We start from the raw sequence: 18,638 nt of genomic DNA on the forward strand, positions 1-18,638 counted from the left end.
GCTCCCTTCACTGTCTCCGTTTAACTGCATTAACGTCGGCGAACTCCCCCACTTCTCTGATCAGCACCACCATCACCAACGACACCACACAACCCATAACCTTTTCATCCTCCCTCATATCCCTTTGCTTTCCTCTTCCCTCTGTTGACAAAGAACACAAAACCATAGCTAAACAAATCTCCAGATCTATTGGTTTTTCTCGTCTTCGGTGTCCCATCTTCGTGGAAGCCACGTCAAACGACCCTTTGCTCTATTTTTTCATTTATTTATTTTGCATTTCTATTGTTGCTAACTTGGTTATTGGTTGGATTTTAATTTTTTCTGATTTGTTCTTGGCTTTGATAACCGGAATTGATAAGTTTCAGGCAACTATTGCTATTCTCTTGATCTCTGCATCGTGATGCTACTGGTTTGGCCATTGTTTGATCTAGTTTTGTACCATTTTTGGTGTCTCTTGTGATTCCTACACCTCTCCGGCCACTTTTGATTTTCTCTAGTGGTCTTGGCCGGATCCTCTACTGTTTTGCTGCTGTTGGGACTGATGTTGTACATTCTATAAAAATTGGTATTGAACGGATGCTACACCCTGGCCGATGTTGAAATTTTCATCGATTTCCAAGGCCTCCCTGTACAAAAAATGGATTTTTATTTTTAGTTTATTCATTATTTCTTTAATTCATTCGATAGTTATTCTCTTACTAACACTTTTACTAAGTGTTTATACAGGTACCCGAAGACACATCCCGAAGACAACACTCGAAAGGAACCCAAAGACTTCATCGAATCCTTGTTTGTATTTACTTTCGCGCGTTATTTAAAATTGTACAAAACATTAACTCGGAGTAGTGAAAACTTCACTTTAATGTTGGGCGGGGATATTTAATTACTTATCGCTTTAGGCAAGACTTAGGCCGTCCACACTTTCATTAATTGATTAGATTGACTCGATATAAACACTCGGTTAATTAACTCACTTTTGACGTTTGGACAAAACATTAGTTCATTCTTTATTTCAAAGCACATTCTTTATCAATAAACTTTTCATACATGTATCTTTAATTTTTCCTTAAATATTTAAATATTTTTTACAAGTAATTCTTTCATAAGTATTCTTTAATTCTCAAATACGCTTTTTCTATTCTTTGATCAGCCCTTAAAACAAAATCATCCCTTTACATGAAGGAAGATACAACTCAATTAACTTCGTCATTTTTCAAACACCTTCTTTAAATACAGTTCTTTACGCTATATGATTTATATTCGCTCATAGTCAACCTTTTATATCTTTATATACTTAGATACATCACTCTACATACACTTTTACACTTTTTACTTTTGATATGCACCGTCTATACTTATAATATACATTCTTTATACTAAAAATATACACTCCTTATATACTTGTTATACAACCTTTTACACGTTTCTTTTTATATATATGTTCAATATTCATTACATTCTTTGTATGTTTAATATACAGACATTCTTTCATATTCTATTATACTCTTTTATACATTCTTTATATAGTTGTATATATTCTTTACACTAACATTATACCAATAGATGTACACTCTCTATACCAAAGGATACACTTTTATACTTACAAGGTACATTTTTATACTCCGTTATACATTCCTTTTTTTATATATATACATTTTTTATATACATTTGATACTTGATATATATAAACATTTTTATACGCTATATATACTTAGCATATTATCACCCAGCGCAGCTTTTCATGAAATCAAAACATTTTGAAAATAGGTAATAATAATGATAAACAGATAAATAATCCCCTCTAGTGTGTTCGGTTAAACTAAGTTTAAGACTCCGGATTGTGCCTCAGGAGATGCTTAATACCCCACCCTCGGGGTAAATAAAACCCTTATCGAGAATCTTATAGGTTTCGTAGACTAAAAATGGAGTAGACACAAAATACATATAGGTTTCCTATTTTTTTCCTTAAAAATGAGATGGCGACTCTAACCCTTTTTAAACCAGTTAGAAGAACCGGGAAGTTGCAAACTATATTGGACCCATTCAAAATAGGGCGTAACAGTTGGTCTGAGATATGATATATTGCATACAACAGCACTTGTATGCTTCAGATCAATAAATTTTGATAAATTATCCCCTCATATTTGGTTCAAGGTCAGGAACTAGATATTTCCATCTTATAGTGTTTGATGTGCAGTATATGATTAATGGATATACCATGATGCACACAGATGGATTTTCCCAAAGAAAATGGTCATATATGTCACTAACATAAGGGGGAGAGAATAAGCAGCTAAGAAATATGTTGTGAATTATCTTCAGTATGATCCTCAGATAATTCAAGTCAAATGCTGGAAGCATTTGCTGACCCAACTATTTCATATTTCATCAAAGAAATGTTCCTAAAGTCCCCGAAGGACAGAGTCTCTGACATGCGCATGGAGCATGGTAGACCAATCGGTTTCAAATATAATAATCCTTGTAAAAAGGAGGAGCAAATAATCATAATAAGGAGGCAATGTGCTCTTGAAAAGCTACAACATAACACTTCATAAACCTTATGAAAGGTTGTGTACCCGAAAAATAATGAAGTGATGAGATTTCAGTAAGTTATGTCGAATTGCGAACCGATACAAATGATATATCGTCGACGATATCTTTGAATCGTCGACGATATCTTTGATACTATATAAAGAGCAATATAGTATAAGGTTGTGAGGATCAGAATCCTACGTCTCTTAAAGCATGTTGACGTAGAAATAATTAGCAAGTGAAATGATGCATCTTGGTAAGCGATTGGACCTGTAGTCCAGACATCAGAAGATGTCACAATTTATACTGATGGAAGTTGTCACCGCCTATATGGCTTACTTGACAAAATTTATATGAAAATTTCTAAAGGATTCAAAATTCCTGAAGCATATACAAATTCTTGGACACTTGTTTATAATCCTTAAATGGATTAAATGAATCAAGGTTGATGTACTGAAATCGCCTTAATGTATATTCATTGACGAATGGTACAAATATACTATGTTTACCCTTGTCTCTTTATGATAGTCGAATCTTTCATATGAATATTATGGAGCTCTTGAAGAGTTTACAAAAGCAAGACATTATCTTTCGAAAGAATTTGAAATAAGAAAATTGAATTGGTCCTGAAGTACCATATCTTTATGTAATTGATGTACTTATATATCTTGCTATAACTACGAGCATGATATAATTTACTCCTATATGGAGATATTGAAATAAGATCAATTGCATATTGCTAATGAAAGTAGGGCATGAATGTGTTTATCCAAACAAATATTTTCAAGTGTTTTGGATATACAGGGCATTCATCTGATCGACATAAAAGTTCGATCCAAATATGTTATCTCTTTCCATAAAGGATTACTGTTAAACCATATTATTATACATGACAGTAAAACCATAGAATGATAACATCAGATGGATTATGCAGCAAGTCAAGAATGTACTTGACGTGATTTTAACGATATTATATGGTGATGATGCAACTCTATCTAAGGAATGAAGATGCAGATTATCAGTCAGGTCGTTTGACAGATCTGATCACAAACACAATACCAACCTCAAGATATGATAAGTTGGTATATACAAGATCAAAGTACATCATCTTCAAGAATTATGTGATGCTTTAATCAAGGGGAGCAAATACGCGTTGTACTCTTTTTCCCTTGACCAAGGTTTTGTCCCATTTGGGTTTTCCTGTCAAGGTTTTTAACAAGGTAACTCTCAAAGCGTATTACTAGATATGTGTGCTCTTTTTCCTTCATTTAGGACTTTTTCCCACAGGGTTTTTTCCTAAATAAGGTTTTAACGAGGCACATCATCTAATTAATAGACATCTAAGGGGGAGTGTTGTAAATATTAATATGTTTGTCCATGAATTTACTTGTAAGTTGGATGCCCACCAAAATACTTGGGCACCAAGTTGTTACTTGGTGGCCACCAAGTTGTTCACTTATAGCCACCAAGTTGTTCGCTTATTTCCTCCTATAAATAGGAGTTCCTTTGTAGAATTGAAAGACAATAAAATCTCTCTCTCTCTCCCAACTTCTTTGGCTATATCTTTTGTGTTGTGTACATTTAATATTATTTCATAACAAATCTAAAATAAAAGAGAAAGCAAATAAAGACAAAGAAAGGGAGGAAAGGGCATTAAATGGCATTCATAGAGGCTTGAACCTGTGACCTTTATTACATAATTCTGAACCCCCTAGACCCTTGATCTAAGCCTCTCATCAATATTAAAGGGGTTCAATATAAGATATATATACATAAAAAACAGATCTGACCATATATGTACAATGTAATTTTCCGGTGAAGGGGGTTCGAACCCCCTTCGGCCATCCTAGCTCGGCCCCTGCTTGTAGTGCGAGGCAGCGGGTTGGATGAATATGTTCTTATGGCCTATGGGATAAATTTGATACCCATATTTTCATATTTTTCAGTTAATGGTTTTCAACGTAAAAGTAACAATGAAATATTCATTTTTTTCTGCGGAATTCCCTTGAAAGGCACTAGCCTTTAATTTTTACCACTCAAATTGTTGGTCTTTAATTTTTATCCTTCGCCTAATACCCTGAGGTTCTGGATTTTTACCCGGCTCAATTAAAAAAAAAAAAAAAACCGCAAGGCAGAGGTTTGTAGCAAAATTAGGCCTATTTGGGAAAAAGTTAGGCCTTAAGACAAACTTTTACCCAAAATTAGGCCTTAAGGAAAACGTCTGCCTTAAGGCCTAACTATTACCCGAAATTAGATCTATTCGGGCAAAAGTTAGGCCTTAAGGCAAACTTTTGCCTTATAAGGTTCAAACTGTACCTTAAGGTAGAGTTTGAATCCAAAACTCTGTCTTGAGATTTTTTTCAAAACTTTTTATTGAACGGGGTTCGAACCCGGAACCTATGAATTTTTAGGCGAAGGGCAAAAATTAAAGACCAACAATTTGAGGGCCAAAAATTAAAGGCTAGTGCCTTTGAAGCACTATCGTGCAAATGACCCAGAAATATTTGTTGGAATTGTCCATTAAATGGTATAATGATAAGTTCAAGGACTTTTTAGATGTGTGACTCGAATGATTGATTTACACAAATGAAACTTCTTGAGGTCGTCATTTAGATTTCATTCATATTTTTAAAGCAGTGCAAATATAGCCCTTAGGAAACTGTCTTTCCGGACAATGTTAGATTCAAGTATAATATTTGCTCATATATTTCTCAACCTTTGAGATAATTCATTAATTGTCGTCTAACGTTTGCAATAACTTACAAATTTTAGACCATGGTCTAACGTTTTCTCATTAGATTTTCAATTTACTCAAAGGAGATCTTTAGACTATAGTCTAAAATGTCCATATGTTGCAAGAAAAATAAAGGATCATTTACCAAACCACGATCTTAAAAAGGAACAATCGATAAAAATTTCTGGACTCGCATGGGAGCAGGTGTCTGCAATCTTTACTGGGAATTAATTGAGAAGTATGACTATGGTTTCATCAAAGTCAAATTAATATGCAATAATCATCTTAAAGAGCTGGTGCTGGAAATAATGTAAAGTTGGCCGATGGCTGGCTGGAGGACATATTTGCTAAGTTATGTAGTCATGGCGGGAGGTTTTACGTGCATCTTTTTTGTATATAAATAGATACAATTCAAAGACTGGCATCAAGAAAAGATTATTTGTGCAAATAAGCTCCCTTCGCTGGGGGTGGTCTTTAATTTTTACCCCTCAAAATGGTGGTCTTTAAATTTTGCCCTTCGTAATTTACGTGGCACAGGCAGAATTTCTGCCTTCAAGTAGAATTTGCATGGGCAGAAATTCTGCCCGTGCGGCCCAAATTCTGCCTAGCGATTTTTTTTTTTTTTACCTGAGCTGGGGTTCGAACCTACGGCCTCAGGTGTTAGGTGAGGGGTAAAAATTAAAGATTACCAATTTGAAGGGCAAAAATTAAAGACCACCCCAAATGAAGGGCAATCCGCGCAAAAAAAAAAGAATAAGTCTGCTTATGCCCAAGGCCCAAAATTTCCTAAAATCATGGGCTAGAAGTTTGAGGCTATCCAATTTATCATTTGGGCTATAGGCGAAAACGTTGTACGAAGTAGCAGCCCTTTGGTGGATTTGTCAGATGAAGCATTGCAAAAACATGAAGATAATGAAATAGAAGTTCTCTAAAAACTACTCCTTGGTCAAGATGTCACAATTTGAATGGAAACATCACAAATTTGAATTTGATGTGACCTGTCATTTAGGTATTTGAGTAAAATAGAAGATGGGATAGTAAATAAAAGATTGGAATTATCACCATGTACTTTAAAAATTAAGATGAAACATAGACCATAGTGTTGTTTGACTTTCTTGCCAATATCTCGAAGATAAGTTGCAGACCTAACTCATTTCATTTATAATTATGGGCTGAAGTCACGTTTTGCTCAAGTTTGGACCATATAGTTTACCGTGGCCCAATTTTTGGCTATTAACATTGACAATACTTGATCACCAAAGGCCCCCACCCATCTTAAATGGAATTAGTCAGCACTTAACAGGAAAAAGTATCAAATTCAATTCAACAGCATGGTCTATTCACTTGTTTTCTTGACCATATCTGTGAGAAAGTTCACTTAAGCGGTGGTATAGGAATCTATACAAATTGAATTAAAGGAAGCAAGTTAAAAGGGATAGCTTAAAGGTGTTCTTTAATCTTTACTGAGATTATAAAAAAGAAAAGGTTGAATCTTCTAGATCTAACTTCCAATGCAAGCAAAAGAAAGCAAATGTATAGTTACTGAATGAGCCCTGAAATTGAAGCATCACATGGCTAAGTAAATGAACAAGCACGGGACACAAATTGTTTTTAGCTCTTGTTAGTTTTGCAAACATTATTACAAGATCCCATCATCAAAAAAGGATATTGATTGGATTTACAATGTGAGGTGAAAATGATCTCATTCATTTGCTCATATTCCCTTATATTACAGTTTTATGTTCAATGCTTCCTCCGTTGAGTGTCAGAATATTTTGAAACTCCCTTTTTTTCACGAGATTAACAAAAAAGAAGAAGTAGAAAATATATATATTGAACCATAAACATGAAGGCTCATGATATTGCAATATGAAAAATGAAATCTTACTTATCGATTGACACTTTGATGACACTCAACAACATGCTTAAGAAATATACCGTCTATTTTTGTTATATTTTCACATTTAAATAGTAATTTTGTAGAAGCTTTTCAGTTTATGTGAGCTCATATTATCGTTCTCAAGTCAATAGAAAGAAAAAACAATTTAGTAAATTGATAGCCATTTTAAAACTCTATTAATTTGTGATAAATTCCAATGATATTTAACAATCAATTTAGAAGAAGAAATTGCACGATTTTCCCTTTAATTGAGCTGGTCTTTTATCTTTGCCTTTCAAATAAGCTGATCTTTAATTAATTTTTGCCCGTTATCAATAAACTTATGTCTAACAGGACATGAGTTCTTTAGTCATACGGAACATAAATTCATGCCCTATGAAAAAATTATTTGTTATGAGGATAAAAAAAATTAGAGACCAGCACAAAATAGGGGCATTAATAAGTGCCAATGACCCAATTTAGAAGTTAAGCGTGTAAGTGTTGTTGTCACATGCAATGAACATTTAAGAGGACAAAGAAATAGGTTGCAATTCAATATTAAAACGACATCGTAAGACTTGTAAATACTTTTCAACTCTTGACTTCTTCGCAATTCTTCCAATTTTACGTAACTCTGCCATTCCGAAACGGCCCCGCTAAGAAACCAAAAAACAGAAACACAACGCCACCTAAAACCACACTGCAAAATGGAGTAAAAGAACAAATCAAGAATCATCAAAATCTCCACTTTTATTCACCAAAATCTTCATTTTATCTTTCTCCTGGAAAAAAAAAAAGTTTCTTTTAATTTTTTAAACCCTCCTGAAAATTCCACACAGGGACATTCTTGATTTTCAGTTTCTCACACATTTCTTTGATCTGATGATCTGATCTCCATTGTAATGTAAAAAACAAATAAAATTACGTAAAGGGTGTGTTAGAAACAAATAATCTTGGAAAAAAAATTGGACCTTGGTGGTGACCAAATGTCTTGGGGATTGGGTTGGAAACGCCCATCAGATGTATTTCACCTTACATTAAGTTATGGTGAAGATGAGGCATTAGATGAGTCCACACCCACGTCATCAAGATCGTCATCATCCACGTCAGCACACACTTCACCCTTCTCTGCATCACCTCTATCACCTGTGGTGGTGGAGGGTCAAGAAGAGACTAATAATAATAATAATAATCAAGAAGAATTATTAGGGTTTAGGGTTGATTTAGATTGGAATGTTGGTGATGATGAGGATCAGGTTGCTTTAAAGTTGCAGTCACAGGTTATGGTGGCATTGCCTTCACCACAAGATACTGTCGAAATCGAATTCAAGGAGAAAAAGGATAATGAAAATGATGTGGAGGATGATGTAGGTGAGGTGGCAGTGGAAATGAGAGTGGTGAAAAGGAGAGAGCCATTGAAAGGTGTGATGATGTGGCGGGTGGGTAGTTCGAGTCAGCAGAGTGATGGGATGGGGGTGTTTTCGAGGTTGATGAGGTCGAATTTTGCTAATGGGGTTGGGTTAGGAAGTGGGGAAGGCGTGCCAGCGGGGTGTGCTGATCATTGGAAGAGTGTTACTGTTGTTAGTCTATGTGGTCTTGGACTAATGGTGAGTGCTTCTTCATTTTAACATTAATTCGTATGAATTTACATTTAGTTTTTTGATGAGTGATTTTGAATTATTTGTTTATATGATGTTCTTGCCAAGCCATAATAACTGGTCCCAAAATAGAACTATCGAGTATTGGAATGAAATGAGTCCAAGTTGATTAGAATGAATAGCAAGGATCATGTAGCCAATTCCAACTAGTTTTGAATTAGTTAAGAGTTGTTCTTGTTTGTTGTGCATAATGTGGTGTTTTTAACTCCGGAAAGCATTATAGGGTACGTACTACGAATCTTTTTCTTTTGTTTTCCTGATTCTGAGGGAATGGTAGGATATATCACTATTTGATCTGCTGATAGTGGTCATTATCAAAACCAATCCAGCAGTTTGTAACTTCTAGAATAGCTATGTATTGAGAAATAGTTTCCGATCAATTGGATCTCCCATCTTTTTGTATGTTGCAGGTGCTGCCAGTAGAGATAACCCAGCTGCCTCTTCTTGAAAGGCTATATCTTGATAACAATAAGCTTTCAAATTTGCCACCTGAGCTTGGTGAACTAAAATGCTTGAAAGTTCTTGCCGTGGACTACAACATGTTAGTGTCTGTCCCTGGTAAGATTGAAACTTTCACTTAAAAACCGACAGGGTACGGCCTAGATGGTTTTGAACAGTATATTTGTTGGAATTACATTAATTCAGTTCATAAGGAGTAGTAATACAAATAACAAATGATGCCATCCTACTCATTTCATTCTTTGGCCTGGCTGGATATGTTGAACAGTTGAACTAAGAGAGTGCATTGGGCTAGTCGAATTATCGCTGGAACACAACAAGCTGGTGCGACCTCTTCTTGATTTCAGGTCTCTCTATTTATATACTTATGATTGGCCAATCTTCCAATTTTCTTTGATTTCTTAGACAAATACCATGTCATTCTGTGATTGAGGTCTAATGTTGTTAGAACTTAATTACAGGGCAATGACAAAGTTACGCGTTCTTCGGCTTTTTGGTAATCCTCTTGAATTTCTTCCTGATATTTTGCCACTCCAGAAGGTTCGCCATTTATCTCTTGCAAACATAAGGGTTGTGGCAGACGATCAGTTGAGATCAGTGAATGTGCAGATTGAGGTATTCATAACAATCTTTGAACTTGGAGTTATTCTGCTGATCTGATAGGCTTTATGAAGTTGAAGAACTCATTTTTGTTTTGTTGAACTGCAGATGGAGAATAGTTCTTACTTTATTGCGTCTCGGCATAAACTGAGCGCCTTCTTCTCTCTTATATTCCGTTTCTCTTCTTGTCATCATCCCCTGCTAGCTTCTGCCCTGGCAAAGATAATGCAAGATGAGGGGAATCGTGTAGTTGTTGGGAAAGATGAGAACGCTGTGAGGCAACTCATAAGTATGATCAGTAGTGACAATCAGCATGTGGTATGCTAGCTTATACTCTGTAGGCCGCTTTGACCTAAATTCCTATGCAATCAATGCATAACATTGTTTTTTTGTTCAGGTAGAACAAGCTTGCTCCGCTCTTTCTTCTCTTGCCACAGACGTGTCTGTGGCAATGCAGTTGATGAAATCAGATATTATGCAACCCATAGAAAGAGTACTAAAATCTGCTGGTCCTGAGGAAGTCATATCTGTGTTGCAAGTTTTGGGAAACTTGGCGTTTGCATCAGATATTGTATCTCAAAAGCTGCTGACAAAGGATGTATTGAGATCATTGAAACTTTTGTGTGCTCACAGAAATCCAGAGGCAAGCCTCTCTAGTCTCTTTTTCTTTGTGGGCAATTCAGTGAATAAAGTTGTTTTCCTGTTTCCGTCAAGTGATCTTTGAAATGAACTATTTTGTCTCCTTAGGTGCAAAGACTAGCTTTATTTGCAGTTGGTAACTTAGCGTTCTGCTTGGAAAATCGTCGTATTTTAGTTACTTCAGAAAGTTTACGAGAACTGCTACTGCGGTTGACAGTTGCATCAGAGCCACAAGTCAGTAAGGCTGCGGCTCGTGCTTTGGCAATACTAGGTTGGTTTCTGTATGTCTCTTATGATTCAGCTATGCCTGGCCTTTTGAATACATACTCTATCTGATTGCAGGGGAGAATGAGATTCTACGGCGTGCTATAAGAGGGAGACAGGTCCCAAAGCAAGGGTTGCGCATACTTTCAATGGATGGTGGTGGCATGAAAGGTTTGGCAACTGTGAGAATCCTTAAGGAGATTGAGAAAGGTACTGGGAAGCAGATACACGAACTTTTTGACCTCATTTGTGGCACTTCAACTGGTGGTATGCTTGCTGTTGCTCTTGGGATCAAACTGATGTCCTTGGAAAAATGTGAAGAAATATATAAAAAACTTGGTGAGTTTCTATTCTAAAAGGAGCTAAACTTTGCTGCATCCTTTCAAGTGTTTTCAGACTTGCTGTAGATTGCTTGACATAGTAACAGCACTGAGCATAATCCTATACCATGCCTCTCTAAATTTGCTTTTACAGGCAAACTTGTGTTCGCCGAACCTGTTCCCAAGGACAATGAAGCAGCAACATGGAGAGAAAAGTTGGATCAACTCTACAAGAGCTCATCTCAGAGTTTCAGGGTTGTTGTACATGGATCTAAAGTATGTGATGCCATCAGTTTTCTTCCTTTAAGTTAATTTGCAACTACTCTTGCCTATTTTGGTAATAGGGTGTCCAAAATATTATAGTATCTGTACATAAAGTGGTTATTTGTTATATTAACTTTAAGAATTCATATAATTTAAGTCAAAAATAAGTCGAGTTAACCTTTTATTATCCATTACCAGAACTATACGGGCATTCCCTCTTTTCCCCTTACATCTCCCACCACTAACTCCAACACCTCCACCACCACCACCACCACCACCTCTTCCACCACTAACATCTCCATCTTAGAACTCGAAAATTTTAAGGTGCTTGAACATGGAAAAAGGTGGACATATGTACAAAGGCTGCCACAAGTGCAGTTCACTATACAGCACTCTATGCGCTCAAAGTTGTCCATGGTGACAGTGATCCCGAAAGTTGCTGTCTGATCCTCCATGAAACCTCAATCCTTCGCTGGACTAGTTCTTCTATGTCATCAACTGACACAAGAGACGTCGATATTCTTATGGAGTACATGGACAGAAGCACACAGGAAAGCCTTCAAAAATCACACAACCTTCAATAATGTATGAACGAAGGGCTGGTTAAGCGCGGGTGAAAATCGCCGCTCCATTGGGGAGGATTATGAAAGGCGTGACAGGTTAAGGGAGGAAAGGGATCGATTTGGGAATTCTTCAGGTTGAGAATTGGTTATTCGTGGGCATTGAGATCTAGAGCTCAACAATGGTGGAAAACAATCATAGACCTCGGTCTCTTTTGTTGTGCCACTCATGAGCTTGTTCTCACTTCTGCTCTATCAAAAAAAAAAAAAAAAAAAAGGGAGCTTCAGTTCTTCTGATCTAGTCTCCAATCTTGGTAGTGTTGGAGCTTTGGAGGGTCCAGAGTTGGGGAAGGTGTCTCCTTCTCAAAGAATCTTGAAAAGCTGAGAAATTTTCACTGTTGGTGGAAGCAAAATCAGAAATTGGAGGTCAACAATAGTGGAAAAGATTAGAGATGGAAGAAGAGATGAATAGGAGCCTTTTCACATATTCAAGCTCCTTATATGCGTGATTCACACACTTTCTAGCCACATAAGCTAAATCAATGCAGCATAAGTATGGTCAACAGTCAGAGGTGTTTATTATGCACAGTTTTAACAAGTAAAGGTTTAAACTGGGACAATTCAAGTTAGAGGCCTCGCTTTGAGAGCTGGTGGAAGTTGAGGTGCCATTTTGTGTATTAAGCCAAAAATATTGATTTTACAAATATGAATCCTCAAATCGCATACCCTTGGAATAAGGAAAAGCTTATTTTCTAGGTGGTAAATGTAGTAAAATTTGATGTTTCTGTTAAGTGAAAAACTAGATTTAGCAAATGTAGTAATACAGGTTTTGTTGGATAGATAGTAAAATTTGCTATAATAAGGCTGCCTCAAGCTATATCTGCTCATTTCTTGGAAAAAAAAATTCAGAGGCCCATTTTTTAGCCAAAGAAGCCCAAATCGAGAAGGCCTAAATAAGTAGAGACCTGAAATTACCCAACCAAAAAAGGACAGCCCGGTGCACGAAACAAACAGCGTTCACATAGGGTCCCAGTAAGGGCTGCACCCCAATGGCATTATTCGAATAAGGTTTCATATTTAGTGTTTCGAAAGTGTTTCTAGTACATTATGTTTGATGGTTCGAGAAATAAGAGAAGAGGTGGAAAATGTGATAGACAAGTGTCTGACACGTAGGAACTCTTATAGATGGGTTAAGCAATTTACATAGCACTTTGTCCCGATGTACGGACATTATCTAATCTAATATTCTAATACTTCACAAATTTAAGGTGCTGATTGATTACACCTTGAGTTTGCAAATTAGTACTGAAGCTATGCCTAAACTGGTGCCAGTTAATGCACGCACTGGCACCAAAATAGTCATGGAATAGTGACTGAACAACAGTAGGAATAGTAGCCAGAACAGTGGCCACAGTAGCCTTAATAGTGATGTAAAAGTGTCAGAATGATAACCTAAGAGAGGAATGGTGTTGCTGAAAAGGTCACTGGAAAAAGTTGTTCTGGTAAAGATCAAGGGAAGGAAGATGGTGTTTCTGGAATATCACAAAAGGTGTGGTTCCACCGAAACAGTGTTCAAGAAAAGATTGGAATATTGAATAAGGGACGAGAATGAAAATATCTTTTGCAAGCATTAGCGAAAATCATAGGCTTTGAAACCATGTAAGAAATAAGAGGAGAGAGGAGAATGCATGAGACAACTTTCATCTCATGCGGGACAAATCAAATCTAACAGTTAACCTGATGCTACTTTGTAATTTTTACACACCTACCAAGAATCTTTTTTCTAGTACTTAAAATGCTGGTGAATAATAGGGACTTTGCAACTTTGAAATCATAATTGAGCCTCTATCCTCTTCCAGCACAGTGCAGATCAGTTTGAGAGATTGTTGAAAGAGATGTGTGCTGACGAGGATGGGGATCTCCTGATAGAGTCAGCAGTTAAAAGGATTCCCAAAGTTTTTGTGGTATCAACTCTGGTCAGTGCGACACCAGCTCAACCCTTTATTTTCCGCAACTATCAGGTTATTACTGATTCCTCATATGACTCAATACTTAGACTTCATCTGAGTAGTGCTTATTAGCTCTGCTTCTATTATTTCCTTTTTGTTAGTCTGTCATTGAACCCTTGTGTTGGGAAAGTGCAGTACCCTCCTGGGACACCAGAGATTTCCCATGCGGTCACAGAGAATTTGACTACTTCTGGCCAAGCAGCAGTAAGTGATCCAGCTCAAGTTGAAAATAAGAGAAATGCTTTCATGGGAAGCTGTAAGCATCGGATATGGCAAGCCATAAGAGCATCATCTGCTGCACCTTATTATCTTGATGATTACTCTGATGGTATATTCTTGCTTGTGCTTAATAATTTAACTCTTGGCAGATCCTCACGAGCTCTGTTTCTATGGACGCGTGCATGGTCATCTTCCTTAACTGTTCTGTCTGTTTAATTTCAGATGTATATCGGTGGCAAGATGGTGCAATTGTTGCCAATAATCCTACCATTTTTGCCATACGAGAAGCACAACTACTATGGCCAGATGCAAGGATTGACTGCATGGTCTCAATTGGTTGTGGTTCTGTTCCCATGAAGGTATACTGTTGCTTAGCAAGGGGTTGCCTATTATGATACAGGCTACCATCATTTTTCTTTTTCCAGGCTTTAAAAGGTCTTGAACATGCTGTTGGAACTTGATATATTCATGGACTGCATTTGCTTGCCTGTGCTTTTCCATATCTTTAGATTGGGGTATCTGGAAATGTTGATTATAATAGTCATAAAATTTTGGTTTGATTTGGCAACTTTAGTCAGCTGCAGATTTGGTCTTAACATGTCATGATGTCAGAACGTACTTCTACTAACTGAGAACTTTTTTCTAGGGTGTTCCCTGGATTATAGCATATTCTTACAATATTCTGATCTTCTGCTTCTAATTCTGGAGTTGAATTCACAGTTAGTTACTTTTAAGAACAATAGAAAAACACCATTTCAAAAAAAAGGGAAAAAGAAAAACTCTGAAAAGTGTGGGTCAAATTTTATTGCAAAAGGTTTGGGGTTTACTCTCCATTGGTACGGGAAGTTTTCATAAAGTCAAGATAACATTTACTTCAAGCCATTTTACTTGTGTATTCAATTTATAGGTGTTTTTGCTGTTTTTCCTGCTGTGTTAGGTCCGCAAAGGTGGCTGGCGTTACCTGGATACTGGCCAAGTTTTGATAGAGAGTGCATGCTCAGTTGATCGAGTGGAGGAAGCTTTAAGTACATTGCTTCCCCTGCTTCCTGATGTGCGCTATTTTCGCTTTAATCCAGGTAAAGTTACTTTACAATTTACATGTTGCCTGAGGTGAAATATTACAGGCTAAAGATTGCTTTTTCTCCTTTTGGGAAACCTCTTTTCCTAATTCTTCTTTTTCTGAACTTTTGGCATTTCATTAACAGTTCATTTTTTAGGAATCAGCCAGAACTAAAGAAAATGAGTTAGGAGTATGATCTGGTCTTCCACTGTGGTGATATTTGAGTTTTAATTTTCTTCACATTCTTAACATGCCTTCTACATATCTGGGATGCAGTTGATGAACGATGTGGTATGGAGCTAGATGAGACAGACCCTGCTGTCTGGTTAAAGTTGGAGGCTGCAACAGAAGATTACATTCAGAACACCTCTGCTGCATTCAAGAATATTTGTGAAAGATTGTTGGAGAGGCCACATGATGAGAAACTTTCAGATAATTTAAAGTCCCATAAGTTTCTCAAAGCGAAGAATTCTAAAGCTGGTGTGTGTGGAGTCATTTTTAATTGCTGGCCATGATATTCTTTTGTCTTAGATAGATTGAATTTTGAAGGATTCAATTTTTTTCAGATGACAGCAGTCCTTCTTTAGGTTGGAGGCGGAGCGTGCTTCTTGTTGAGGCCCCAAATAGTGCAGATGCTGGAAGAGTCTTTCACCATGCTCGCTCACTTGAGTCATTTTGTGCTCATAATGGAATAAAACTCAGTCTTTTTAATGGCATATCAAGCACTCAGAAAACAACTCCAGGATCAACTTTTCCGACACCTTTTGCTTCTCCATTGTTCACTGGGAGCTTCCCTTCAAGCCCTCTTTTATACAGTCCTGATATTGGGGCTCATAGGGTTGGTAGAATTGATTTAGTTCCACCACTAAGCTTGGATGGATTACAATCTGCGAAAACAACTGCCTCACCGCCTGAGTCTCCTCGAAAGCGTCGACAGCTTTCATTGCCTGTGCAATCTTTGTATGAGAAGCTAAAGAATTCACCTCAGGTTGGAGTTGTGCACTTGGCTCTGCAAAATGATACATCTGGCTCTGTACTGAGGTTAGATATTCCTTATTTTTTTGGTTACTTATTAGAAATGCTGCTTATCATGCTAATTTTATCTACCTCTACGAGATAGTTGGCAGAATGATGTATTTGTTGTTGCCGAACCTGGAGAACTAGCAGATAAGTTTCTGCAGAGTGTCAAATTCAGCTTGCTGTCTATGATGCGTGGCCGCCGGAGAAAGTATGCATCAGTCATCAGTGACATCTCAACCGTTGCTGATCTTGTTAGATGTAGACCATGCTTCCAAATTGGGGGTGTTGTCCACCGTTATATTGGGCGTCAGACGCAGGTATGTGCCGACATGATGCCTGCCATCCTTTATTTTGATAAAGCCTTTGCTTCGCAAAACCTAGAATTATGAATTTGCTCTTTGATCAAAGGAATTTATGAATTTCCTGTTTTTTGTCTTTTGAAGGTCATGGAAGATGACCAAGAAATTGGCGCCTATATGTTTCGTAGGACCGTTCCTTCAATGCATTTAACCTCAGAAGATATTCGGTGGATGGTATACCCTCTGAGCATTTATGTGATTCAGTGTTGCATCTTTTTTTCATTGCAAGATTTTGTATGTGAGAAAGAACTTATTTCTTCCGAATGACGTTATATGGTTTGGATCATTTGATTAAACTAGTCAACACCAATCTGGTGAGTTCAAAATATGACAAGTGAACTTAATTGCTTGGTTTCAAGTAGCTGTGGAAAGGATAAACTCTTCAGCACTCAGAGCTCGATGTGGATTTTTGCTTTGTCCCTGACAATGGGCAGTGAGGTCTTCTGCAGATAAAGCTCTGTAGTGCTGATCCTCCCTAATGGATATGTGCGGATATCTCTATCCACATATTCTTATAGTCCTAAAATTTGATTGAACAGATTTATCCCTGGTTTGCCTAATACTTCATTTGCATCAGTCCGAGATCTGCACTTGTTTTGGTAATGACTGGTCTATTTCTGTCTCAGGTTTGAAAATAAGAGGCCTGTTCACTATACTACATATTTTTGAATGTATACTTAAGTTTTACTATTATGACTTGATTAATCTCTTGCTCTCTGTCATTCATCTTTTCGAGTAAATTGGGCTGCTTTTCTTCCATTTATCATTATAGAGGGCTTAATACAATGACAGTGAGAACGTTGATTCATTTTGTGTCATCTCTCCTCTCCAATAGTTGTGCTTGTAGTCTGTTACTCCATGCGTACACATTTACCGTAGAAACAAAAAGATGCCTGAGAAAGGAGCCAGCACTAACTCTTTTAGTATTTGTTAAACCTTCCAGATTGGAGCATGGAGGGAGAGAATTATAATCTTCACTGGTTTCTATGGCCCTACACAACCTGTAATCAAGGCTTTTTTAGATTCAGGAGCTAAAGCTGTTATATGTCCTTCCACCGAGCCTGATGAAGTTCAGTTGTCTACATTTCACGGGTCAGGCGATTTTAATTCTTTTGATAATGGGAAGTTTGAAATTGGCGAAGAAGAAGCAGAGGATGATGATACTGAGCCCTCTAGTCCAGCAAGTGATTGGGAAGATAGTGAACCAGAGAAAAGTGAAGGACGATCTCAGTTCTTTTGGGATGATGATGAGGGGGAGTTGTCCCAGTTCATTTGTCAATTCTATGAGTCTCTTTTTCAGGGTGGTTCAAGAATAGATGATGCATTACATCATGCTCGTGCCTCACACCGGAGCCTAAGATATTCATGCCATCTTCCCAGCATACCATAGTTCGTCGGTTGTCTTTGATTATTTTATAGTTCCAAGGGAGGCGCGAATCAGCTAATGCTTTTGCTGACTTCATATTGCTTGATTGAGGCAATTTGCATGGTCTTCTCATTATTCCATACTTTGTAAAGAAGAACTATACTTGTACAAGAAAAGGAAAAGGATTGCAAAAAGAAGCGCACGAGAGAAAAAGCAGTAGAAATGAGTAATAATTCAAAGAAGCTAGAGAAACAACCAATTTTGAGGCTCTGAAGTCATTTTTTGTGTTGTTAGTCATTGATGGATGTTAATTTTTTTCTTTAGGGCCCAGTTTTGCAGAATTTTCCTTATAAGTTACTTTCAGATTTAGAAAGGCCCCAATAAGTAACTTGTATAGTGGAATGAATTTATTTAACAACCCTTCCCCACAATGAAGGTTTATCTTTTTGTCTTCTTCCTGTGAAAAACAGGTCGTTTCTTTGTGTTGTTCTTACCTGGATGATGCTGGATGGTGACACAATTTGACACTGACGCGCTTTTAGAATCTGTTGTTTTCAAGTGCTCTCTGCAATTTACACAAAAACTAGTTGGGATCAACTCAGGCTGACATTATGTTTTACTAAAATAGAAACATAGGGGTGAGGTCTAGCGATAAATGAGTGAAAATTATGTAAAACTGCTAGAACATACCCAGTG

The 18,638-nt window shown here is 37.1% G+C and overlaps 1 protein-coding gene across 1 annotated transcript; it reads left to right on the forward strand.

The window, feature by feature from the left end:
* Positions 1 to 7,766: 7,766 nt before the first annotated feature.
* Positions 7,767 to 18,394, forward strand: LOC132046317 (phospholipase A I). Its single transcript, XM_059436908.1, has 18 exons — positions 7,767 to 8,752; positions 9,214 to 9,361; positions 9,531 to 9,609; positions 9,724 to 9,877; positions 9,971 to 10,180; positions 10,260 to 10,505; positions 10,610 to 10,772; positions 10,844 to 11,104; positions 11,240 to 11,361; positions 13,769 to 13,930; positions 14,054 to 14,246; positions 14,360 to 14,496; positions 15,075 to 15,213; positions 15,474 to 15,677; positions 15,764 to 16,238; positions 16,318 to 16,534; positions 16,661 to 16,750; positions 17,520 to 18,394. Exons 1-18 carry the CDS (start codon positions 8,132 to 8,134, stop codon positions 17,964 to 17,966), a joined length of 4,068 nt encoding a protein of 1,355 aa, XP_059292891.1. The 5' UTR covers positions 7,767 to 8,131; the 3' UTR covers positions 17,967 to 18,394.
* Positions 18,395 to 18,638: the final 244 nt, after the last annotated feature.

This window comes from Lycium ferocissimum, chromosome 2, assembly GCF_029784015.1.
Source record: "Lycium ferocissimum isolate CSIRO_LF1 chromosome 2, AGI_CSIRO_Lferr_CH_V1, whole genome shotgun sequence".
Lineage (NCBI taxonomy): Eukaryota > Viridiplantae > Streptophyta > Magnoliopsida > Solanales > Solanaceae > Lycium > Lycium ferocissimum.

What these genes read in the sequence shown, in the direction of transcription:
- LOC132046317 (XM_059436908.1), top strand. Translation starts at nt 8,132, where the DNA reads ATGTCTTGGGGATTGGGTTGGAAACGCCCATCAGATGTATTTCACCTT. An exon ending in GTGCTCACAGAAATCCAGAG is followed by an intron (nt 10,506 to 10,609) that starts GCAAGCCTCTCT and finishes TTGTCTCCTTAG; the next exon opens with GTGCAAAGACTAGCTTTATT. An exon ending in CAGAAGATATTCGGTGGATG is followed by an intron (nt 16,751 to 17,519) that starts GTATACCCTCTG and finishes TAAACCTTCCAG; the next exon opens with ATTGGAGCATGGAGGGAGAG.